The following is a 26,560-nucleotide window of genomic DNA, read 5'->3' as shown; positions in this document are numbered from 1 at the left end:
GTGTTTTCTCCCTGCGGGCAGTGAATCTGGTTTTGTTTGGTGTGGTAGTGATATAAAGGATCTTCCCTAAACAATTATGTGAATTTTTGTTTTGTTTTTTATAGCTTACTTTATGTTTTTTTGTTTGTTTGTATTTTTTTGCTGAGTTTCAACAGACGGACACACTTTGGGTGGCCCCGTGTAAATTTCTTAAGAAATTTTCTTCTTCTTCTTCTTCTTCTTCTTCTTCTTCTTCTTATTATTATTATTATTATTATTATTATTATTATTATTATTTACAGTTGTACTTCGACACAGTACAGTGATTGTCACTGGGCGTGGATGTAGATAGGCACAAATTTGTGAATTATCGCAAGGCCGAATCAGAGCGCTGAGTTACCCTCCTTTTATGTGGGCTTATCTGATTGGCGCGATAGTCGTAAGCTCTTCACTGATTGGCTCTCTGTCAACGAGAGGTGGGACGTTGTAAGTCGCCGGCTCAGCTTGAGCAGCCTGATCCGCTGTCACCTCGGTCCGAACATCACTGCGTCCGGTTCCCCCCTGTCGTCTCTGACTCTGTTGTGGATTTTTATTCCTGAACTGAAGGTAAGCGCTTCTTTCTAAACACTGGCTACTGCAAAGTTAGATAATGTCGAACTATGGGGAAGCAAGATGCTCTCGTTTTTGCTTTTTTATCTCGGTACATCTTCCTGTTCTGTTGCTAAAGCTTAACATTTAGTTTTCTATCCCCCAATACGAAATATGACGTTATATCGTCGTGCTTTAGAATGCTTGTGTTGGAGAAAGCAGAAAACGACACGGTGTTTTCTGTGGAGGTCCTTGTTCTTGGTCGGGTGCAGGCTGCAGCTAGCACAAAGAGTCCATTCAGGCCCTGAGCTGCCTTAGAAAACTTCTTCCTGGTTTTATGTTTCAAGGAGTTGCTTATCAGAATCGTTTCTGCTCAGCTGGTTCTGTTAGCGGTCCCTGCTTTCCAGGTATGGACCAACTGCTTGTTGGCCGTCTGAGCGGTGTTTCTCGTCCTCTGTTATAATGAAGCAGACCCGGAAGCTTTGGGAACACCGCGTAATTATACCAAACAGGGGCAGATGTCAACAAGCGCAACTTCTTCTAAAACCTCAACTTTGTCGGCTTACTGCAAATGTTACATTTTTACGTATGCAGAAATAATTATTGTTTTATTGTTATTATTTTCTTGTTTTGTTTTTGTTTTGAACCTCCATACTGTTCAGTCAGTGCATGTGTAAAGCATATGTTTATATGGCTTGTTCAAAAGACCATGTAAGAGGATTATTATGGGGTAAATCTGGCAGTGCAAATTGAATGCCGAGTCATTATTCAGGCTGCGCCCACTTAATAATGCGAAGAGATTATTTCACAGAGAGCAAACATCTGATCCCTCTGTTTTAATTCAGACAATTAAAACACGAGAGAAGCGCCGATCTGCTTTTCCGATCACCGATTTTTGTAAACATCTGACCAGGAAATATCGATTTTGGCCACTGCCACATCAAGAACGATGGTCTCCTTCAGCAGTAAAATTAGAAATCAAAAATTATTTCTCAAAATCTAATCTTGAGAGGAAATATGTACAAAAGCTTTTTTTTTTGTACAGCCAATATGTAATATGTGTAATATTACAAAAATAATTACTGTTTTCAGCAAAATGATGTCATCCGCAACCATTCAATCATGTTTTATAACTACAAGGAAAACTTTTAGAAGAGTTTCCGAATTTCTTAAAAAATTTCTCACATTTCCCTTGAATTCAACTCTTAAAATTTGTAACAGCAGCTGTGTGTTCGGCCCCCTTTCTTTGGGTTGGCACTAAATACAATCTGTTGCGTTTATTTTCTTCACAGTGTGTGTGTTTGTGTTGAGATGTCTCAGAAGATCAAGGCCGGCTCGGTGGTGGAGATGCAGGGCGATGAGATGACTCGGGTCATCTGGGAGCTGATTAAGGACAAGCTGATCTTCCCTTACCTGGAGCTGGACCTGCACAGGTGAGAGGAGGTCGCTGATTGTTTTACCCTCAAATGTGATGCAGGATTTCAAAATCGAAACATGACACCAAAAAATAGGAGGTATACTGTCACTTTTTTACGATGGTACTTGAGGGTCATTTTAGATAGGAAGAGAAAGGAGGAGTAAATTTCCACCAAATGACTCAGATATGTTGAGATTCATGTCAAAAGTTTTCTAGAAAAAAACATGGAAATTTCAGTTTGAAAAGTTGAAAATTTGCTAGAAATTGTTGATAATAATCTAAAATTTTCTAGAAAATAAAAGGGAACTTCTGAGCTCCAAAAAGGGAAATTTTGCAGAAGAAAAAAAAGTCTGAAATTTTGAGATTAATCTCAGAAACTTTCTATAAAAAAAAAAAAATCAAAACTTTTAGAATTTTATTATTATTATTATTATTATTATTATTTCTAATTTTGAAACTTTGAAAAATTCCAAATGTCAAACATTTTCAACTACTGGAGCTCAGAAATGTTCTCGCTTATTCTGGAATGTTTTTGCGATTAACCTGAACATTTCTGAGTTTTCTGGCAGAAATGTACTATTTGCAATAGCTCTACTGTGCCATCATACTTTTTCCCCTCTCGATTAGCATTCAAAATGTAAAAAAACAAGCAAACTTGACAATCGTTTCTGTTTGGTGCTCCTGTAACTGCTGACATGAAGTGACTGTTCCTGCAGATCTTGCATGTCTGGTAAAGCTTGTTTTCATTAAACTCTTCATGGGGAGTTTGTTTTAAACAAGACAGCTTGGGAATGTCTTTGGATGTTTCACAATATAAATCCCAGTGCAACACTATGGCTGCATTGATAACTTAACTCAGATAGAGCTAACTCTTACAGAAGTTTCCTCTTAAAGTGGGTTTGTGAAGTGGAAAGTTTGGCTGCAGTTGCTCAATGTTAGCATGTTACTCATTCCAGCGAAAAGAACAAATCACAGCATGGGAAGTACAAAACGAAAGACATGAAAGGAAATGTTCAAAGCTGTTAAATAAAGCTGAGACTGTTTTTAAACCTTAAACCCTTTTTAATTTAACTCCTTCTGTTTTGATGAGAGGCTTTGATCAGCCATTTTGTCATGTTTATAAAGCTCATAATACTCACATTTCTTTATCTTTGAATGTCTTTTTTTGGTGAACTTTAGCATACATTTTAAAAATATTTCATCACTCTTTTTCTTATGAGGTCATAAAAAAGTTAATGATCTGTTGTGATCAATTTCTGAAAGTGCATTTATGATAAGTATTGTGTAATACTGACCTTGTTACACTAATACAATCTTAGAAGGTGGAACTGTCAGAGATTGAGCAACTCAAAAAGTAAACTTAAGGTTACACCATTTCACAAAGGGATGATTTTGTAGAGTTTGTGTCAGCAGTCAATATTTTACCCACACCAACAGTCCTCAGAGCCCGAAGTCACTAACATTGATGTTTAACTGTTTACAGAATTTCTTGCACATTATTATAACCTACATTCTGTTCCATCTCAGTGTTTTAGTCAAACCGCTTTCCAATCCCAAAATTTCTAAACTGTCCATGCAAACACTAGTTTAAATGATTAAACCCCAGTGAAAGGTGAAACAGGAAGTGTGTAGAGTAAGTGTGTGATATTAAAGTGACATAATGTAATAGCTGCAGATGCACTGATTAGACTTTTCCTGGCTGATTCTCATGTTTTCTTTGCTTTGATTCAGACCCTTCCCTGCCCCCACAGTAACTTTAACACATAACTGAATGGTTCACTTAAACTTTGTCTCAATTTATCAAATAATTGCAACAAGCACTTACCATAAAAGAAAACAAAAGCGATGCAGGTTTTAAATCCAACAGAAAACAAAGCAATGATGACTAGATCATTCCCATTCATTAACACAAATAAATGTTTGACTTTCTCCTGGTTTTTATTCAATTCAATGCATAAAATATATGCAGCTTCATGTGTTTTTAAACCTCCAAAAAAGGAGGGTTTTTTAATGCATTTAAAAGAAATTATTTTGCATATTGTTGATGGATTTGTAAATCATTGGACAGAAGTGCTAATGGTAAAATCTGCCTACTTTGGTTGCTGGAATGGAGTGGTGCGTTACGACTGCAAATCAGCCATTTGTAGATGTTTGTGAAATGGACAAATATATATTTATTGATTCAGTAAAACTAACAAATAGCTTTTTGAATTCAAGCTTAAAAAAAGGTGAGAAAACCAATTAAATGAATAGTTTATTCTGGTGACTCCGTCCTCTGCTCTGTATTCATCAGTTTTTGTTTCCTGGTTTAAACTTTCTGCAGAACGGGGAGGGAAAACTAGGTAAAAGGTCACCTCTTCAAACAAAGGCAGCGAGTGCACACAGACGCTCTCAGGCTTCTACAATAAGCCGAAGTGCTTCTCAACCCCGGTCCTAGACACACACTGCTCTGCAATGTTTCAATGTTCCTCTGCTCTAACACACCTGATTCAGATTATCGCAGTTCAGTGAAAGCCTGTTAACCAGCCGTCAGTTGCAATTAGGTGCATGTTGAAAATGTGGCCAAGCATAACAAAAGTTGGTGATTTTATTTGTGTGTTTTTATGATGCAACACACTTTGAACTGCCTATACAAATAAACTGGACTTGAAGCAGGGAAACGCCACAGCTGTACAGTGTGCCTTGAAGAGCAGCTTTGGGAAAACACTGATATAAGGAAATGAATCTGATCTGGTTGTGTTGGTTCTACTGGTTTGTTGGAGGTCATGTGTAACCAGTCAGTCAGTCATTGCACACAGGACTGCTTGTGTCTCGGTCTTTTAAAAAAGTCCTCATTAAAGACCCTAATAGTGGAGTCTAAGAGAGGAACATGGTGTTAATGGACCTGGTGTGAACTCTGTGGCGGCTCTTTGAAGAGTTGTAATTATCTGCAGTGTGGAGCGAGCAGAGCCCCAGAGGCTGTTTGAATTATTCTGTAGCTGAAAGCAAGCTCACGTTCACTTTCACCTCACATTAACGTTGCTTCCTTCTTCTGACAGTAAGTTTGTTTCTAAACCCATTCATAGTAGTTTAATATTCAGTATTTTAGCTAAGCAAAGCAGTGGCTTCAGCTCCCATCAGTGCCTGGCTAGTTGGCGCTCCAGGCATGCTTCTAAATTGTGTCTAATGAAGCATGAATAATAATGGCAACAGAGCGTCCTCTTTATTGGTGACCCATCTATGCCCGGGGTACAGAGATTATAAATATCTTTAGTGTCTTCCAGGCTTAAATCCTTTGATTTGGCCACATTTAGCTAGAAGATGTGCAGATCACAGATTATTCAATAAAAACAGAAATCTGTGGTTCTTTTTCTCACAGAGTCAGGACTGGATTTAGGTTACAAAGCAAAACGTAACACCTCTCCTGTAACCAAGTAGATCACATGATTCCATATGTCCCATAACTTGAATAAAGAACAGACATAAAACAACAATCAACTTTCTCGAGATGAGACGACGCCTCTGTTTTTTGTAGAATGATCTAGAACAGGACTGTTCAAACTCGACTGTTTTCGTCCAAGGATGCCATTATCTTGCCTCTCGGATCAAATCATGACATGGGTAGCTCTGTATTGTCTGTTTCAGTTTTGCTGACCCTTGAAGTCATGGACTCTAAAAGACCTCTGAAAACTCACTGAGCTCTCTTAAAAACTTTTTCTGTCCTTTTCATTAATGCTTCTACCACAGAATACCTCCTACAATTTTTATGTCCACTTTCTGCATGCCGTTGGCTAAAATTCAGCCTCGACTCCGGTCTCCTTGTTGTCGTCCTGCTCAGCTTTGACCTCGGCATGGAGAACCGAGACGCGACCGACGACCAGGTGACGGTCGAGGCAGCGGAGGCGGTCCGGCGCTACAACGTGGGCATCAAGTGTGCCACCATCACGCCGGACGAGAAGCGCGTGGAGGAGTTCAAGCTGAAGAAGATGTGGCGCTCGCCCAACGGGACCATCCGGAACATCCTGGGAGGCACCGTGTTCAGGGAGGCCATCATCTGCAAAAACATCCCCCGCCTGGTGTCCGGCTGGGTGAAGCCCATCATCATCGGCAGGCATGCACACGGAGACCAGGTGAGCTGCTCCTCAGCACTGCTAATAGAGATTCCTCCAAGCTTCCAGAAAACTGCAAAACAGCTGAAACATATCACGACAGATGGATAATTATTGATTAGTTTTTTTTTGTTGTAAATATCTGAAATACTTTGAAACTAGTGACGTGATATTCCCGTTTTGTCTACAGTTTCCTCTCCAGTTGTTGTACCCATTTTCTCCCTTCACTCCACTCCAGTGTTTTTTATTTGTCAGTAGCTATGAGGCACAGTGGCCAAACCTGGAACTGCTGCTGCGCATGTTACTCGAAAAGTTGTCGCTAGGTTACCAATGACTTGGAGTGAACAGAAGTCACCCTGAGGTTCAGTCCTGGGACCCCTCCTGTTTAATGCCTGCATGCTCCTGCTAGCTCAGGTTATTGCAGGTAATATTATCGAGTGAACCATGACAGGTTGAGTGGCTAAAGCCTTTCCTCTGCCTACATTCCCCACAATGCTGTGCTGTTCTGGATCGGAGTTCAGCGAAACTATTGAAAATTCTATCAGACGTATTATCTATTGATATTGATCACATGTGAACTGTGACTTATATTGTTATTGCTTTATTGCCCTGCAGGAATCATATTACCAGCTGGTTTATTACCTAACAAAGCTGCTCCTGAAGCACACTAGAACAGCACTTTGTGTACTAATGAGCGATTTCAGATCCACTGTTGGATGAGACACTGTGGGGTTGCCAGGAGACTCCGGATCAATAATTAAATTTCATCCCCTGCTCTTTGGACCTGCCTCTGTTGCCTTGACGAGTTAGGGTCACACACCTGGGTAGCAGGTTGGTTTATGGCTCAGTGACAGAGTCAACAGTTGTGTGTTCTGGTGTAGGTGAAAGGTAAGAAAGCCTGCTGGTTACATAATGGATGTGCCTTAGATACTCCGGCTGACGCTTCCTGCTGACGTCCTTATGGCTGTTTCATGAACTTTGCACGACGCTTGTCATTTTTGTACTTTTCGCTGGGTTCTAGTACACTGCTAACTCTCTCCTCCTCGCTGTGCTCTCCACAGTACAAAGCCACTGACTTTGTAGTGCCAGGGCCTGGGAAAGTAGAGATGATCTACACACCCACAGACGGAGAGCCGGTCAAATATGTCGTCCATCAGTTTGAAGGTAAAGAGGAAGTCATGTCGCAGTGCAGTCAAACTCACAACACAACACGACATACGAAAGAGCTGATCATTTCACAGAAACATCTCAGATTTGGCACCGTTACCTTTCACCATCGAGTTGCTCTTGCTGAGTAGAGGTTCTTCACTCAAATCAAATGTGGTTCAACATCCCTGAAACTTTGCACGAGTTCCCTGCTTTTCATTTAGCCATTGTCTTTTCTCCAGGTTCTACAAACAGGATCCAGATTAGTCGGTAACACTTTATTTGAAGGGGTGTGCACAAGACTGATGTGACACTGTCATAAACATGACATAAGATCTGTCATGAACAAGAAAGACTCCTCATGAATGCTTTTGATTGTTGTCATAAGTGTCATTCAGTAAACAATGGCACTTTTCAAGGACTTTTAATGCAAATTTTAATAGCATTTTGCATTGAAAGGGTAATTGTTGTCTGAATAATGCAAAGTTTACACTTTTAATTGACTTTCAATGCAACTTTTAGTGCAACTTTGCATTAAAAGTGTCATTATTTACAGAATGACACTTTGTGACAATGGTCGTAAACATTCATGAGGACTCCTTCATGTTCATGACCGTTGTTATGAAATGTTTATGACTACCCTGTCAGTCTTACGCACACCCTTTCAAATAAAGTGTTACTGATTCGTCTCACATAAGTTGACCTGCTTTTTTTCAACGAACTGCTTTCAAACTCTTCTTTTTAATAAATGAGAGCAAATAATTTTTAGAAAACTGAGAAAAATCAAAAATGTGATCGATACTGCAGCTTTCAGATCAACTTCCGATCATCCGAGGAAAGATCATTTTAAAACTGAATCAATTTCTACCTGATGGTGTTAATGACACTTAATATGGACTTAATATTTTAACAAGATATCTTATAGTATTTTTTTTCAACATTTTGATCAGTTTGAATGTGTTTGTATTCTTCATGAGGACATCCAGGGTGAGCGGTTCATGTTGTTGTGTCTGTCCAGGTACCGGTGGTGTGGCTTTGGGGATGTACAACACCGATTCGTCCATCCGAGACTTCGCTCACAGCTCCTTCCAGATGGCTCTGTCCAAGGCCTGGCCGCTGTACCTCAGCACCAAGAACACCATTCTGAAGAAGTACGACGGTCGCTTCAAGGATATCTTCCAGGAGATCTATGAGAAGTGAGACCTTGACTAAACTCCGAGAATAACAAGCAAACCGACGCAGAACTGAAAGGGGATTGCTTGTGTCTTTCAGAGAATATAGAGCTCAGTTTGAGGCCAAAGGAATCTGGTACGAGCACCGTCTCATCGACGACATGGTGGCCCAGGCCTTAAAATCAGAGGGAGGTTTCATTTGGGCCTGCAAGAACTACGACGGCGACGTGCAGTCGGATTCTGTAGCACAAGGTTGGTGAAACGATCCATTTGGTGAACAGTGAAGGAACCTCTGCTCCCGATTACGCCAGCCGAAGGTCGTGACTGATGGTTGTTTTCAGGGTACGGCTCTCTGGGCATGATGACCAGTGTTCTGATCTGTCCTGACGGACGCACTGTGGAGGCTGAGGCCGCGCACGGCACGGTGACGCGCCACTACAGGCAGCATCAGCAGGGCAAAGAAACCTCCACCAACCCCATAGGTCGGAGGAATATTCTTACTACACAAATATGCGCCCTGGTGTTTTTGACCGAAGTCTGTCCTCACGCTGTGGATGTGTTTGTTTCAGCCTCCATCTTCGCCTGGACGCGAGGTCTACTCCATCGGGCGAAGCTGGACAACAACGCAGAGCTCCGGGTGTTTGCTGAGGCTCTGGAGGCCGTCTGCATCGAAACCATCGAGGCTGGATTCATGACCAAGGACTTGGCCATCTGCATCAAAGGAATGCCAAAGTGAGTCACGTCCATCACACGTTATTAGAGAGACAAACTCATAGCTCTATGGGTAAATCTCTTTCTGGTACTATGGTGCAGGTAGCAATAGCAAATGTTGCTGGATGATAAACTATCCCAGAACTTATTGCAATAAACGATAATGTTGTTTTGAGACGATTGCCAATATAATGGTTTAATAATGCATAAAAATCAATAAACTTTCATTTCTAACAAATTTAACATTGGAACATGAAGAGCATTTAGATATCCCAAATATAGAAACAAAACAACTGAGACAACAAAGAAAATGAACACTGAACACCCTAACCACCAGAATGAAGACTTTCGTCATCCAGTTTTTGGTAGAAAGACCAAAAACTGGTCTTATTGCAACAGGACATGGGTCCAGGTCAAATGTCGCAGAGTGCCATTCAGTTTCCCCAGAAAACTTGCTAAGCCCAGTGGTTCGGGCGCTACGACAGTCATTCATTCAGTGGCCTGCCATGTTTTTTGAGTTTAAAAATGTATAAAGTTGATAGGAAATTTGAAAATATCACTTGATAATTGTATGTGTTATTGGAAGATTAATGCTTGAATACCGACTATAAGGTCTTAAAAATGCAAACATTAACAAAAACAAAAACAAATAAGCAATGCTTAGCCTGGTGGGGGCCCAAGTAACTTATAATACACTGGCAGGGGGGGGAATTCTGCCATTGTTCTCTAGAGATGCAGCAATACTAACAGCAAACCAATGAATTACAGCCACGGTGTCATGCTTTTACTAAAACACAAGATATTCATGCTTTTTCCATAGACAGGAGAGCAAAAAATTTTTCCTGATGTTCGTACTGGGAGTAACTGAACAAGATTATTGTGAGCTATCAGCCATGTTCCTTTTCAGCTGTTTAAATCACTGACCTTGACCGGAAAAACACATTTTCCCTTGACTGTCAATGTTTTACGGTCTGCCTGAACATTGTGGTCCACAGGGTGAAGTCCACTGAGATCTTCTAGTGAACTACAACAGTTGCAGTTTCATCACAATAGACCAAGATCAGCTCAGTTGTCTTCTCCTTTGTCAGGATATTTTAATTAAAAGATTAAATGTTTATTGTCACATTAAATATTGGTCTCTCCAACAGAGGGGACTTTTGCTTCACGCAAAAGAAAATCAGCAAATACAGAGGCATTATGGGACAGATTACAGGTCATTAAGTTCATTTTGGACGCCTGAAAATGTAACGAACGTCATTTCTCAAGACGTTTTTTTTCCAGAAGATCTTTAGAAAAACAAAAAATTCACGTCTATTAAAGATTATCGCTATTATGTATTTGGTTGTTAAATTATTTATTTATTTAGCTATAATCTTATGAGGATTTTGTATGATGTATTAGGGTCAGAGGTGATGTCACTGTCTGAGAGAGCAGTGGGTGTTGCACCGCTCTGCAGTTAAACAGGATCTAGGTAAAATTTGAGAAGAAAGACAAGAGAATTACGGAGTTTATATTTTAGACCATCTTAACTCTTCATGTGTAGGAAATTAAGTTTTCTTTCTTGAATGTCTACTTTTTGCTCTTGTTGAATTTCTTTTTAAAAACATCTCAACAGCTGCCTTCCCACTACAGATGTGTGCAAAACTTTGTTGGAATTCAGCTAATGTCAAAAACCATAATTTCACAATCGTGGTGTAGTGTTTGCATTAAATAAGAAAAGCAATTAAAATCACATATGAATAAGCTTTTCACATGATGAGTCGTAAAGAAACATGGTGCACCATCATTGTCCTCCCACTTCCTGTCGTCTTCTTTGTCTTTTCTGCCAGTAGTAACACCCGGTTGATGATCATGTGGCTTATGTGATGCAAATAAGTGTTCCCGTTGCAGTTGTGGAAAATATACAAATTTTGATTTGGCTGAAAAACCAACTCATCCTAGCGCCAAAACTTTTGATTAAAAATGTGGGTTTTTTTGAAGGCATGTTTCCCTTAAGCACATTTATTTTTGTAATGTCAACTTGCACAATTTTATAGTCAAAGGAAACACAGTCACGGATACTGAAAATGGCTCGGGTCAGCTAGACAACCCAGGAAAGAGCTGTTGTAGTATTTAGGTGTGTTGCGTTCACTCATCTGTAAAAGGTAGGATTTTTCAATTCCAACCAGCTAATCCACCAGTCAGGGTTGGTAAAGACTAAAAGTCATTCAGTTCCCTGACCTTCTCTCCTGTTTTTGTTTTTGTTTGTTATTTTGCAGTGTGACACGCAGCGACTACCTGAACACCTTTGAGTTCCTGGACAAGCTGGCAGAGAACCTGAAGATAAAGCTGGCCACACAACCCAAACTGTGATCCCACTTCCCCAGCTGCAGCACTTACACACAGACACACACCGCTGGCCCACGCACACGAGGGATGACCTTCCGGAAAGCTGAGTGTTGGCCAAACATCCAGGAACTCCACAAGGTCTTAGCCGTAGCAAAGGGTTGATCAAGGAGGGTGCGCCGTCATTTATCAGAACTGCATTACCCAGACATTAACAGCCTCCAGGAACTAATATGACCTCTGACCCTAAGGCGTAGTGTCGTTGTTTTTTTCACTGTGGTTGCACTAGCTCCCCGCTGATGTCCGCTCGGGGACGCTAGTTGCTAGAGAACCTCTGGACCATCATTGCCTTATTTGCTATTTTTTTATCGAAATCATGTGTGGATACTGTTCATCTCCGTTGCCTCTTCGTGTTTTACGAAAACCTCAGGCGCCGTTGTGAAGCTGGAGAGCCAGAGAAGCAGAGCGCAGTCACCGGTGTTGTCAGTAATGAGACTTGTCAGCTTTCAGCCGAGCGACTAAACATTCCATGACATTATTCATCTCGTAACTCAGAAAACGTAACAAACTGTAAAGATTTCATGAAATCTGACTTTTTAATACGGTTTGCAAGCACACTACTCATAACCAATAAAAACTCTTAAATGTCCAGCATATTTACTTTTAGATTTTATCCTTGACTTAACAAAGAGATGTATTTATTTGCCGTTTCCTTGATGTGTGTGTGTGTGTGTGTGTGTGCATCAGCAATAACATTCATGTAATAAATGTGTCTGCCAAAAACAAAGTTGAAAACTGTTCATTTTATAACAATACACACACATTACAGTACAGTGGGCAGAGTTTACACATAACTAACATAAGTGTCCCTGATTATGTTGGAATATACTGAAAACAGCAGCAGTTTATCATTTATTGGATAAAAAATAAAATAACTTATTACTACAGAGCAGTAAGAACATTATTTTGCCTCTTGGAGATTTCTTTTTGCTTTTTGTCACATTTATCTGTTTCAGGTCATCAAACCGATTTTAATATCAGACACGAATAACCTAATTAATTGAAATGGTTTTAAATAATTGCATTTTCGATGGAAGAAAGCTATGAAACATAACCCAGCTCTTACTGCCGGTTTATTTTAACCCCCACATCCTTAAAATTAACTTCTTAAAGCTAAATTTGATTTAGTCACATGGTCAAAGTCTTAACATCTGTCAACTACTGACTGGTTGTTACCATGTTGGGTGGCACAAACTATTATTACATTTTGGGGAGATTTTTCTAGGATGGTTGTGACCCTTAAGTCATTGTATGAAAACTTTTTTTGTATGTAATAAAGTTATCTTTTGATATCAAAATGAGATCATTTGAAAAATTTGAGCGCAAATCTGCAAGAAACCCGTAAGGGTAGAGATAGTTTTTCACATAGCTGTATAAGCAAAGAGTGGGAAACGTTTGACTAAATCTGGAAATGAACTGGGAGGATTTAGCAGCGACGAAGTCTGATCTCTGTTGAAAAGCCATCTGTCAGCTCAGAAATAGAAATAACATGGACACAATTAAGATTACAATGTTCTATGTTTTTTTAAAATTATTAATTACTCCATGTATGAATTGTTTCTGCTTATTCAGCAACAACAACAGGAAGTGGCTCGCTCTTGCTTTACTTAGACAATAAGTTTAGTAAATTGATGATCCATCCATCGCGAAATACTTTTCAGGAAAAGGTTTGGAACTTTTATGGCCCAATTTAGAATCAAAATAAACTACATGAAAAAAAAAACAGATGATAAAAAAAAGAATACATTATGTTACACCTATGTATTTTTATTGCCTTTTTTTTTTTTAAATAAATTGGCAAACCTAATTGTTGTTCTTGAATTGTCGTCGAAGACCAAACAAAAATCATTCAGAGGCCTGCAAGTGGCCCCAGAGCCATCCTTTGGACACCGCTGATTGACATATTAAGTATTCTATGTTCAGTTTTATTACAGCGTAATAATGTGAAAGTTGATGTGATTATATTAGTTTAATAAGTTTTACTGAATCACATTCCGTTTGCCTTTAATAAATAATAAATACAATTTTTAAAAATATTTTTATTCCGAACATGATAGAAATACAAAATCACACATATGAACAAGGAATGCAAAAGACATATTTTTTGTACTACAATAATCTTAATATGCTCTAAAATTGCAACTATATAAAACCTGAAGCAGAAACAAAAAAACATTAACCGAAGGGCCTGTGTTTGTCCAGCAGAGGGCGCTGTGGCAGGAAAAGCCTCCCCTCGTGTTTTTGACAGTAAACAGCTGACAACAGATGACTGGTGACAACAGCGCAGGATCTTTCTGAAAACAGAATAGCTACTCTAAGCATAGAGCAGCATCCGCCTCATTCTCACTCACCGTCTCTGAACCTGCCGGTGCCCGCCGCATCATGGACCCTCAACCCAACCAAGTGAACTCCAGAGGGAGAAACTACCCGAGCCAGAGCGCAGCGGGAGCGTCCGGAGAGGAGCCGCAGGCCCGGCATATGGACGGACAAACCCCCGCGGTGGGAAGGCAGCCAGCGGCAGACCGACAGCCACAGTAGTGAGTAAAAACACCTTCAACTAATATGAACAAGTGACTCCCAGATGGTGACTGATATTCAAAAACCAAAGAAAGAAATGCAAAGAATATCGTTTCTATGTCTGTTTACGTATAAGGGTGTCGTTTTTAATTTTGTGCTAAATGAAAATTGATCCTACTGAAAGTTACGTTTTCCTCAACTTACTTTCAGTTTCGTTTCATGCAATTAGAAACGTTGCCTTCAGGGTGTGTGGTAAATCCTAGTGTCCTCCCAAACGCTGGATGACTGAGTATAGCAAGGACAAAAAAAATAGCATCTTTAGCTAACTAAGTCTTAATTAGACTCTGAAGCTTTAACTGGATGCTTTTAACAGAAGAAGACGGAAAGTTTTCGAAAGATAACTTTGATTTCAGAGGGTTTTTTTGTATTGTGCTACGTTAAGCCTTAGCCCACGGGGGTTAAAAGGTGTGTAATGTCCATTTGTAATCCTCTGAATTATTTGGCGTGACTCCCATCAATTGCACTACAAAGCTATAATACTTTCACCGACAAATAAAAATATACTTAAACAAAAGCTTGGGTACAAAACAGGTCATTCCAAATTGAGCTTTGCTATTTCCAAAACCTTTTTATTTATTTATTTACCAAATTGCAGGACAAAGTTAACCATCAGAGAAAAAAAACCCCTCAAAAACTTATTTTTTCCATCTTAGGGATTATGTTTCCATTATTACGTGTTATTATTTCCAGATGCGGTCACTTACTCTATTGAGACTCCTTAACTATGATTATAGAGTGTATTTCTAAAGAAAGTAATACTTATATGTTAATCAAATGTTCCCCACACTTATCCTATTATTTTAAAAGTGAAAATGGCAAAAATAAATCTCACATTTTTACAATTTCAAAGCCATTAAACAGACATTATGTTTAATGGAGGAGTTGTGATCTAATTCAGTGGTCTGATAGACAAAACTCAACTAACACCATTTTTCTAAACATAAAAAAAAATGCATCAAGGAGACATTTCTAAATAGGCCCTATGAACTGAAAACTGTGTTATTTCTCATAATAGAATAAAATTGCTCTCAAGTTTTTTAAGCTACATAAAATTACATACATTTTAACGTACATATAAGGCTGTTTAGACAAAATAGATATTTTTAATGATCTGTTTTATGAAATACAACTAGAGGGAGACAAATTGTGCTTTTTTCATGGAATTCCTCCTTTATAAACTCTGTTTTTGGTTTGTATTAAAAGTAAATCATGAACAGAACCACAGACATTCAATAGTTTTATTTGCACACTCCTTCTTTAAACTTGGCAAAATACAGAAAACACTTTAAAAAAAAAAGAGCCATCAGTGTCTCGTTTTTTGTTTCGCTTAGCATAGACCAAAAAAAAAAAAGTTCTTGTCCAAAATGAAAAGCAGCTGATCGCCCAAAGAAATCTGCCTTTCAACAAGGCAAACACATGAGGAGCTTTTATTTATATATTCAGATAGATTTGTTGGTTTTTTTCCTTTTTCAGATTTTTACGTTTGTGTTTTTCAAAAGAGGCTGGCCTCAGATTGTGACCCACGCTGGACTTCTGCGGCCTATAAATACTCACCTAACACAAACATGACAGAGGTTTAAAGCTTTTCCATGTGAAAACTCTCCGGACGCTGGCAGGAAGCTGACAACAAGCCACTAATGGCTCCGTTCCACAGAGAAATCGACTCGATTTTAAACACCCTGACCACAATCATCAGCTCGCTTTTCTTCCTGGGCGGAGGTTTCTGATTGTTGGCATTTCCCTTTCTGTTAAATTATCAACAAAATCGCCCCCAAACCCTTCTCCAGCAGATTCCCTGGAACGCGGACAGACGGTCAGAGGAAACAGAAATCACACTTTGGTGTAAAGTCGGATGGTTTCTGTTAAAGTGATCTCGGATGAGTTCACTGAGCGTTTCTGTTCCAGGCCAGAGGAGCAGGATGTTCTGAGAGTCAGGAAGAAAAAAAACAAAAATCATCTTTCTCTGGAGCTTCACTTGAGAGAACAACTCTGCAAAAACACAACATCCTACCAAGTGATTTGGTCAAATTTATTGATCTTTGTACATTTTAGGGCTGAAACGATTCCTCGAATGATTCGAGTACCTCGATTACTAAAATTCCTCGAGGAAAATTTATCTGCCTCGAAGATTCGTTAAATTATGTTTTATTATGTGGCGCGCCGTGTTCCTGCCGGGTCGTTATTTGTGGAGGGCAGCGCTGTTATTTCTGCCTATGAGTTGTTTTGAAGTGCTAAGCAGCGTGGCGTTGAATTGTGCTGTGTTTTGTCAGGGTTTGTGAACTTTGTGGTGCGATGGTTGGACTACGACAGCTTTTCTGGCGTCGGAATCGTGTCGTCACGGTTTTGGAGCGAATGGCAGAGAGAGAGAGAGAGAAAGATCCAATTCCTCAGATAATCGTAAAAATATTCTATAGAGTAAAATATTCTTTCACAGTAGCCTTAGTACAGTTGAAATAAGACAGAACTAACTTACAAGTAACTTTTCAAGAAGATATAGGAGCTTAATTTTTTTTATATTGATATAAGTACTTGTTCCACCGACAGATTATTTCATTTCTTCAATGTTACAAGTGAAAAAAAAAAGAAAAAAAACTGCCAGTGGAACTAGTACAATCAATATTATATCAATATTAAGGGATAATTCACCATATAACACCATAAATTGCTGAAAAGTTACTTATCAGTTAGTTTTGTCTTATGTCAAGTATAATAAGATATTTGTACTAGAAACTAGACCAAATACTTGGTAGGATTTTTGTGTTTTTGCAGTGAAGTTAAAGTTAAACTAAAACATGTCCAACGTTTGTATTTACATTTTAAAACCAGCAGTGCTGCACTTTAAAATCTCACACCATATTTTGACTTCTTTCACTTTTTGATGTCATTTTCCTTTGGAATCTGAGTTTTCATCTGTCTCGTCCAAGAACTTTGACGTTTCGACGCTCCGAGGGTACGAGCAGGTTTGGATGAACGGATGGATGTTCAGTTTAGCACTCAGGCATTTGAATTTACGACAGCGTATCGCGGAGACGGAGAAAAAGCAAGGAACAAAAGGAGTGAATTTCCACCAAACAGCTCAGAAATTTTCAAATTAATCTCTGAAACTTTCTAGAAAAACATCAAAGAAATGTCTGAGCTTAAATAGTCAAACAAAAGAATAAATAGAAAAATTCAGAAATTTTGAGACTATTCTCTGAAAAAAAAAAAAAAAAAAAAAAAAAACATGGTAAATTATGAGTTTCAAAAAGTAAAAAGAAAAATTATTTTGAAACTTAGAAATGTGTATGTTTTTTTTCTTTCCCCCTCTTTTTCTGTCTACAATGACCCTGATACATAGTTGTAAGAATTCCAACAAAATCAAACCTATAAATGTTTTTATTTACTTAGCCCCATCATCATCATCATCATCATCATCATCATCATCATTAGGAATGAGACTAAACCCACTGAAGCCCAAGATCACTTGCTGTCCTTAACAACAGAACTTCTTAAGTGTTGCAGATGGATAACTATCAGAATGGGCTGCGAATTATTGCGTTAGTTTAGACAAAGGACAAATAGCATACATGTGTTGCTTTCATTATATCTTCAGGAGGGAACGAGTCACACGTCTGAAATGTAAAATCGTGTTTTGACACTGCAGCACCTGTTCAAACTTTGCCTAAATGCCGGATTAGAGTCAGCGCTCTCGTCCCTAACCAGCTCTTTGTGTCTCAGCTCAGGAGCGTTCACCGTCATTCCGCCCAACCAGACCCGCCGGAGCAAGAACAAAGAAAGTAATGATCCACCCTAAAGCTGGTTTGATTCTTTGTAAACGTTTGGCAAATTTGCTTCCGGTGATTGATGTGGAATTGCTCCGCAGTGGCTCAGAGGGAAACGGAGGAGCTACAGAGATACAAGGAGGCGCACAGGCCTGGTCCGCTGCACCTCGCTCCAGAGAGGCTGGGTAATCACTGTGATCAGCCTCATTACATTCTGGGGATCACTGGGATTATCGGCACTTTGCAGTCGCTGATGTCTGTTGATCCATCCAGGTGGAGGGGATGTAACTATAGCCGAGGCCAGGCAGAGGCAGTTTACCAACCAGAGAGGCTCCAGTCTGCAGAAGAAGGTACATTATCTACCCTTATACACTGTAAAAAGGCAAAATCTTAGCAAGTATTTTTGGTCTAGTTTCTATTTCTTGCTTTAAATCAATAAATCCTTGGCAATGATGGAAAAGTACCAGTTTCACTCGCAAATCTTTTCACTTATGACATGGAAAAATGTCTTATCAGAGAAATAATCTGTCAGTGGAACTACACTGCAGAACCGCACAGTTCTACCAAGTATTTTTCCAGTGCAAATATCTTAGTTCACTTGAAATAAGACAAAATTAACGTATAAGTAACTTTTCAGCAAAAAATTAAGAGACCACTTAAAATGATCGGTTTCCCCAATTTTACTCTTTACAGGTTTATGTTTGATTAAAATGAACTTTGTTCTTTTATTCTACGAACTCCTGACAACATGTCTCTGAAATTCCAAGCAAAGATCTCAGTAATTATTTGCAGAAAATGAGAAATGGACACAATAATGAAGAAGATTCAGTGCTTCCAGACCTCAAATAATGCAAATAAATCAAGTTCATATTCGTTTAGAAACAACAATAATGTTTTAAACTCAGGAAGAGTTCAGAAATGAAGATTTGGTGGAATGACCAGGAGGTTTTCTGTGGGGTTCAGTGCGGCGTTCTATTCCAGAGCTGGATAGGAGCTCGTTTTATGTAAATAATTTCTTGATATCGATGAAAAAATACTCGTTTTATTGGCAGATAAAATGCCAATAAAACCAACGCCTTGGTGCGTCACACCCAGCCCTAATGGAAGATCTTCAAAATTTGCGGTTGCAACATTTAGTCATGTTGCAAACGGGGATGTAAATACTTTTTCCGGCACTTGGACACATCCTAATCTGGGTTTTGTTTTTTTTTTTGTTTTTTTTGTTTGTTTTTTTCACCTATCAAATATTTGTGGTAACTCTGTGGAGTCCTGTTTCATAATTCCCAAATCAGAGACAGAGCAGCTGATTAAATAGGTTTTGAAATGCTGTGTCTGAGCGTGCTTAAGCAACGTGATTAAATACGATTATCTTATCTGACCTTTCATGTTGGAGTTCCTTTTTTTTCCCCCAGCTTAAAAAGGAGGACATGGACAAGAGGAAGAGACAAGAGGAGGAGGAAGAGTGGCAGAAGATGAAGGCCACACAGAGGGAGAAGGTGAGTCCAGACGTAGACCGCGCAGTTTACAAAATCAGAATCATCTCCACAGCAGAAATGTCTGATATGTCACAGTCTGAAGGACTGCTGGGCTGGGTTTTATTTTTCACATCTCCATTTCTTTTACCAACAAAAACATCACATTTTTTGACCAGCCGGTTGTGATGGCGGTCGTCATGTGGGGAGTTTCCTGACCAAACGTTCCGATCTTTGCGGCTCTTCATTATCACTTTTATTAGTGTCGCCATTGTCCATCCTGATGGACAATCCACAGATCCTCACCAGGCCGATGGGAGAGGTTCCTCCTGAAAGACGTATCTGTATTCATAAAAGTGTTATTAGGGGGAATTGTGGGTAAACACACCGTGCTTCACTTTTACAAGTGATTTTCCAGAACAATCGGAGGAAATAACTTTAGCTCCCACAGCGTCCTTAACTTTCTTCTTTTGTCCAAAACTCTTTTCCTCACAGTGTTTTACGCCTGCTGCCAATCTTGAGCAAGCTCTGCTCTGGTGGCACTGCACTGCAAAAACACAACAGTTTACAGAGTGTCTTTTGTCTAGTTTACAGTGGAAATGTCTTAGTTCACTTGAAGTAAAACTTAAGCTGTGATTTAGTGCAGTATAATGAGGAGTGAGAACTGCCAGGTTTGGCCTGTAGGTGTCAGCAGAGACAAGCGTCCAGTGAAGCGTCTCCGTTTGTCTCAGCATCAGGCTGCAGAAACACCTGACGGATGGGGCTGTGGAGGAATGAATGTCAGACGTGTTTCTGGGCGATTACCGTAGGACGCCAAACTGGTAACCATGGAGACCGTTCTACCACGTTGCGCCATTGGAACGCGGCGGTAATCCAGCTGATAAACCCGCGCTGAGAAACAGTCTGATCTCAGATTATGGACGTGACGGGACAAGGCAGCGGCGGACACCGAGCTGCTTTCCTGCTCGGGAAGACGACGTCCTGATTTCACATTAATTACCGTCTGTATGATCCAGATGTCCAGACCGCCAGCATCACTGATCCCACAGTCTGGACATGCAGTGATCCCATGGCGATGCATTGAAAAAAAAGTTTACAGACTAGAAACAGGATGAAAAAATGTGATGCAACTATAAAACCTTTTCTAACTGATAAATGCATTTTCTCTCGAAATCTCTGTAAAGAGAATATTTAATGCATAAAGAGCTTTATTCATGGCAATTATAATTCAGTTATTCATTTACAACACGGGACAAATATCTGGTTATTTTTCATCAAAATTCAGGAAATATTGTCTTCAAACACGCGTCTATACTTTGCTGAAAAGTGACTTGTAAGTTATTTTTTGTCTTATTTCAAGTGTATTAAAATATTTGCAGTAGAAACTGGACCAAAATTACTTGGTAAGGTTTTGTTTTCATCTGTTAGAGAAACATTCTTTACAGTTAAATAACATCGTATTAAAAGCATGTTAGGTACAAAACATACATTCTCATTTATCAACATGGTGTTTGCATTCATCTTAGTTTTGGAGTAACTAGAACCTCAAACTTTACTTATTTTTTTTTTCTCAAAAGCAAAATATTATTTCTCAAACTGTGATCTACTGATTTATTTTCTACAAAAATATGACCGGTTTGTTCATTTTAGTAAAACTGAAACGGTTCAGTTAATTATTGTGCAGGTAATATATTTTACTGCTAAAAAAACAGGTCTAAATGATGTATTAAAAAAGTAACACACCAAATTACTTAAAGTAATCTGATAAATTACTCGTATGCTACTTATCAATACTGAAGTCACAATTGAATTTTGAGGCTTTTAACAACACCCAGCCCAAGTGCGGATTAAACACCCGTATTAGAATAACTGTTTGTTTGTGAGGTGGAAAATATGAGAATATAATAAACCATTCTATAATGTTTCCACATGTCACATATTCATCATTTGCAGTTCAACTAAAAAGCAAATGTAAGACGGAATCGATTAAAAAGTTAACATTACTGCTGAGGTGTGCATCCCCTTTAACTCACTTCTTGGCTTGGCGGTGTTGGTAATATTTGTCCTCTATTCCTTATCAAATCTCTGTCAGACTGCCATCAGGCGAGTCCACACATTGACTTCTAACTCCTCCGATCCGTTCTTACAGTGTGGATTTGGATCTGTTCCTGGACTCAAAAATCTCATTCTCCTTCATTAAAAAATTAAATCAAATAAATAAGACCTGGTACCCCGCCTCTCGCCCGGAACGTTAGCTGGATATAGGCACCAGCACCCCTCCCGACCCCACTGAGGGACAAGGGTGTTCAGAAAATGGATGGATGGATGAAATAAGACCTGAGCATGCTTCTGCCACTCCCATGTTTCATAGTGTAAATAACGTCCTCCGATTAGAGTTTGGAGGATTTAGCCAGATCTGGACTTTTAGTTTGGATTTTTAAAAAGAAAGTCAGATTCAGCATAATTGATGAAGAGTGTGAAGTTAAGAATACTGACTGTAGGCGCTCAATCACTTTAACCTCTAAGTTAGCGCAGCTTTTTAATCCTCTTACATTTGACTCTCTAACACATTTGTTTTTCAGTTGAATTGTGCAGCAGGTTTGTTACATTAAAGGTAGGAAATTGTGAAAATTGTGCATTAAGGTCAGTTTATTCTTGTACTTAACACACATCTGTGTTAAATCTGAATTCAAAGGGCCAAGCGTGGATCCCTGTGGAACACCACGACCACGTAACTCTACTGGATTTATTAATAGCAGTAGCAATAATACTGGTAAAAGGCAGAAACTGAGAAGTGAAACACACAAAAAAAACAAAAAAACAAACACTTTTGAACCTGAACATGAATGAACGACAAGCGACATCAGAAGCTGCGCTGAGGTCGAGAATTAGAAGGAGGGAAGCGTATTTTTTGGGTGCATAAGCTCAAAAACCTTTGTGCGTAAATGAAAAAAAAAAATCCAACATTATTATTCATTTTGTTGGGTTGCAGTGTTTTGCAGCCTGTGGTGCTGAGTGTTGACTGCGTTGTGTTTCAGGCTGAACGTCTGGAGCTGAAGAGGCGGCAGGAGGACCAGAGGAGGCGGGAGCTGTTCCACTCGGATCAGACCAGGTCAGGCCAGGATCTCCCTCTCTTGGTTCTCACAGGTCTGTTTGCGTCTTGCCTCTCCGCTGTGAAGGTGAGTCATGAATGCATCGTCAGCGTCAGGTGACACAATCGTCTCTCCATCGTGTGAGCCTCCCCAGTCAATGTTGTCACATCGCCACCACAAACCACAGCCGTCAATGTATAACCCGGGATTTAATGTGATAGAACAGCACAGAGCAGAACTGTAAGATGGGAAGAAGATGCTTTTTTTTTTTTGTAGTAATAGTACCATTTGTACTACATACACCCAGAATCACCTCTCACTGCGGTTACAGCTGCAGATCTTCTGGTTTGTGTCTCTCCAGTCCAGACTGACGTTTCATCGTGTTCCTTTCTGTGAAATAGTGCAAACCCAGTCAAATCAGCTGCCATAGGCTCTCAGTCATTTGTGGCTCTGAACTTTGCATCGTTTGCTTTCTTTCTTTCCTTCCTTCTTTCTTTGAACTCCTTGTGAATGGGAGGGGTAGTTTAGTTTAATTAGACATGCTTTGATGTAGGCCATTACATTGTAGCTCAGGCTGCACTTTGAACCTGCACTCCAGTCTCAGGTTTGTTGCAGCAGGGATGAAGTGTTGAGTCTGATGTGCAGTGTTAGTTTTGTACGTTTTGCTTCCCATACGACCTGTGAAATTTGGCATTTTCAGGTTGCGTTTCCTTTAGCGTTGTACGCAAGAATTTGTCAGCATCCCGTTAATTTCGAAAAACGACAATATCGCAATCGCCGTGTTTCCATTAAAGAAGAAACGCAGTGAATTAGTTTGTTCATGTGATAAGTCTTTTAAAAAAAACATGCCGTGCCATCATCTTCCTACCACTTCCTGGTAGGACGATTCTTTGTCGTTTCTGCCAGTAGTAACATCCGGTTGTTGATCACGTGACTCATGTTACGTGAGAAACGTGTTTCCATTCCACCTCGTCGTAATGCAAACAAAAAAAAAAGGAAATTGTCATGTTTCCATTAAGCTAATTTATTTTCAGAATTCCATATTTGCTCAACGATACGGTCAGTGGAAACGCAGCTAACAGCCTCTCTCTGACCTGTTCCTTGGTCTTCATGATGCTCTTTGTTCACTAATGTTCTCTGAGAAAGACAATGCTGAGGCCTTCAAAGAATAATGTAATTACAGTATTTATGAGATTTAGTTACACACATGTATTTTATTTAGGGGCATCAGGGTTAAAAGGACTAAATGCACATGCATGTTACTCTTTTTACATGTAATTAGTAATAAAAAAGTATTGGTTTCTTCTGACTACACAATTATTTACCACTTTTTGTTGATCTGTTAGAAAAAAATACATAAAAAATACAAAAAAATACATGAAAAATAAAATAATAAATTACTACATTTAAATACTTTAATAAAATAACATCAATTGATTAAATAAATGCCCTACTAGTTCTGTACATCATGGATGGATGGATGGATGGATGGATGGATGGATGGATGGATGGATGGATGGATGGATGGATGGATGGATGGATGGATGGATGGATTCCCACCTTCAGATTTTAAATGTGATCAGATGAGATCAATCAGTCATATTCTATAACTCTTCTCTAACTTCACAGAGAGGCCAATATTTACAACAATAGTGTTACATTTCTTTTGGAAAAGCACTGTTGTTTCAGCTCCTAAGTAAAAATAAATACTAATATGTCAGTTTTTTTTTGTTTTTCTAAGTTTAAAGACCTGATTGAACATCTTTCAGTCGTGGTTCCATAAAGTTCGTCTTGGCTTAGTTTAGCTTTTAACGTCTTCGATTGTAGAAACCTGCCTTCGCCTATCATTATGATTTAACTGCCAGACAGGGACTTGTGCACTTGTCACATTAATAATTTTGGCATTATGCTTAACAGAATTTGTCAGGTATTTATTTAATATAAAAAACACTAAACATCAGACAGAAAGGTGAAGAAGTAAAACTGATCAGTAAAGATGAGATGCAGTGGGAACATGTACACACAGATCCAGGAAGTATTTGGAGATAATCAGTGTGGGCTGAGTACACACCCTTGAGGCGTCCCAGTGGAGTCAGAGACGGGTTTTTAGTGAAAATAAAAAGAAACACTTCTTGAAAGACAGCATATTATGAAAAATGTAAATTGTTTTTTAGGTTTTTCTCATGCTGTCATGTGTTGCTTTGATCCATGTTTGATGAATCCCTGTGGAAACATATCGGTTTAGCTGATCTGATCGGGCGGCTGCTGTGTTCATGTTTTGCAGGAAAAATGACAGTTTTCTGCAGAACCTCGAGAGAGCGGCCGCTCCGTCCGGCGGTGCTGCACACACATCGACCACGGTGAGCTGCCGACGTCTACATGAAAGCAAACCAAAGTGTTCAGCGTGTTCCTCTGGGTTCAGAACTGAGCTGCGTTGCGGCCGTGTAATCTTTGTGGGACTTTAGCACCAATAGATCTGCCTTTGCAGCCTGTTTTCTGAGTAAATACTTCTGGGCGCGGTGCTTTTACCGACTGAGGCCGCGAGAAAACCAAGTCCTGTCCCATATCGGCCAGGTTGGGAGAACCTGCAGTATCTCCTGGTCAGAGCTGGCCGACATGGAGATCATGTCCAGCAGAGAGAGATAAACCACTTCTTACTGCCCTGTGTTGTCTCTCCGTCTGCTCCTATTACTGTCTTTTCATTCTCCCGCCCCTCCTCTCTTTTTTTTCTCAGACTTCTCTTTTACTCTCTGTGTTGGTTTTCCTGCGAGGGAATGAACAGAGTGCTAGCAGAGTTCAAGGGACTTCCCAGAGTTCACACTGAGTGGAGACAGAGTTAGAGTGCGGCATGAGTAAAGTGCGCATTGTGTGTAAAACAAGTGAGTGGAACACCCTGTAGCGGTAAACGTACCTGCAGAAAAGCCCCGGCTCTTCAACCAGCGCTCAGTGTCTTGTCAGTTAATCAGGTCAACTTGTACTTTTGGGTTTTCTCCTTCCTGTGTTGTGGAACCGTCTTCTCAATTCTGCTGAGCTGTTGAAAATAGCTCGACTGCATTGTTTATTTCTTTCATGAGGGGCAGAGGCAGTTTAGTTGAATTTGACGTTTAATACAGGCACAAATATAAGCCTTGTGCCTTCTCAGTCAAAATGCTCGAGTTGGTGGAGAGGTTTGAACTGTTCAAAGCAAATTATTTGATGACTGACTAAATAAATACATAAATAAAAATCAGTAACTACATTTATACACCCGGTTGATCTGCGTTCACTACACGAGTCCCAAATGGATTCATGTCAGATGAAACTTGTTGGCATTTCATAGTAAGGAGGATTAAAATACAATAAAATGAAAGTTGAGGATGCTGGTAGGAGGTCATGTTTGCTTCAGTTTCTGTTTTATTTATTCAATTAGCTCACCAAACTCATTCAATTAATCAGTTGATTAATTCAACTAATCGGTTCTCTAAGGCTACCCAGTATCTCTGGTTGCAGTGGAACAGCAGTGGGCTGAGTGCACATCCTGCAGGGATCCCAGTGTTAAGCACGTTGAAGTCACAGATGAGTTTTTTCAACGTGGCTTGACTCTGGTCAGTTTGGTGAAAATAAAAAGGGACATTTCATTTAAGCGGGGATATTATGCCAAAAAACTGACCTGTTTTCCATCATATTATAATTTTATTCCCTCATCAAAATCATGTTGGAGTGTTGCTTGGATTCTTTCATGTATGACCTCATACAAAGTGCTGCCTATTTCCAAAATCCTGTATCCTTGGAGCTGCAGCCCCCCACACAGCTCCTCCAGACTAGCGGCAGCAGCAGTTAGCAAACATCTGGTGGAACTGCATGTGCTCATCATACAAACTACTTCTCAGTCCAATGTAGAGCTGGGTGATAAATCAATAACAGTATTTATTGAGATAAATATCAACATAAAATACGTCCAATAGACCCTTTTCACAGTGACGTCAGACAATGGCCGCCATAACTCAAAACTGGGTATCTTTACTTCCGGTGTGATTTTGCTTTGGGAACCAAGCTGGAAAATTCCCGCATTCTCATAATCTTAAGGATATAATAAAAGGTAAGTTTAATAATAACCTCATTTAAGTGTTAGATAGTTGTTATTAATCATTGTAAATTCACCATTCTCTAACTGTGTATAAATAAACAGCCTC

At 39.5% G+C, this 26,560-nt stretch overlaps 2 protein-coding genes across 3 annotated transcripts in view; both read left to right on the top strand.

Annotated features, from left to right (window-relative positions):
* Positions 1-445: 445 nt before the first annotated feature.
* idh1 (isocitrate dehydrogenase (NADP(+)) 1) lies at positions 446-12,213 on the top strand. Its single transcript, XM_007578691.2, has 9 exons — positions 446-585; positions 1,860-2,000; positions 5,802-6,093; positions 7,134-7,236; positions 8,237-8,414; positions 8,491-8,642; positions 8,732-8,872; positions 8,960-9,122; positions 11,360-12,213. Exons 2-9 carry the CDS (start codon positions 1,879-1,881, stop codon positions 11,451-11,453), a joined length of 1,245 nt encoding a protein of 414 aa, XP_007578753.1. The 5' UTR covers positions 446-585; positions 1,860-1,878; the 3' UTR covers positions 11,454-12,213.
* Positions 12,214-13,695: 1,482 nt separating this feature from the next.
* epsti1 (epithelial stromal interaction 1) overlaps positions 13,696-26,560 on the top strand; it is a 23,780-nt gene continuing 10,915 nt past the window's right edge. The window contains exons 1-7 of one of the 2 annotated variants that reach the window (XM_016664468.1): positions 13,696-14,023; positions 17,781-17,839; positions 17,926-18,009; positions 18,098-18,174; positions 19,237-19,320; positions 22,335-22,408; positions 24,673-24,748. In XM_016664468.1, coding sequence (XP_016519954.1) covers positions 13,869-14,023; positions 17,781-17,839; positions 17,926-18,009; positions 18,098-18,174; positions 19,237-19,320; positions 22,335-22,408; positions 24,673-24,748 — 609 coding nt within the window. In that variant the 5' untranslated portion in view covers positions 13,696-13,868. The remainder of the gene's footprint in view (positions 14,024-17,780; positions 17,840-17,925; positions 18,010-18,097; positions 18,175-19,236; positions 19,321-22,334; positions 22,409-24,672; positions 24,749-26,560) is intronic. The other variant, XM_007578690.2, reaches the window with a different exon arrangement.

Source organism: Poecilia formosa, unplaced genomic scaffold (genome assembly GCF_000485575.1).
Source record: "Poecilia formosa unplaced genomic scaffold, Poecilia_formosa-5.1.2 Scaffold488, whole genome shotgun sequence".
NCBI lineage: Eukaryota > Metazoa > Chordata > Actinopteri > Cyprinodontiformes > Poeciliidae > Poecilia > Poecilia formosa.
This window is presented reverse-complemented; position numbering and strand designations above follow the sequence as displayed.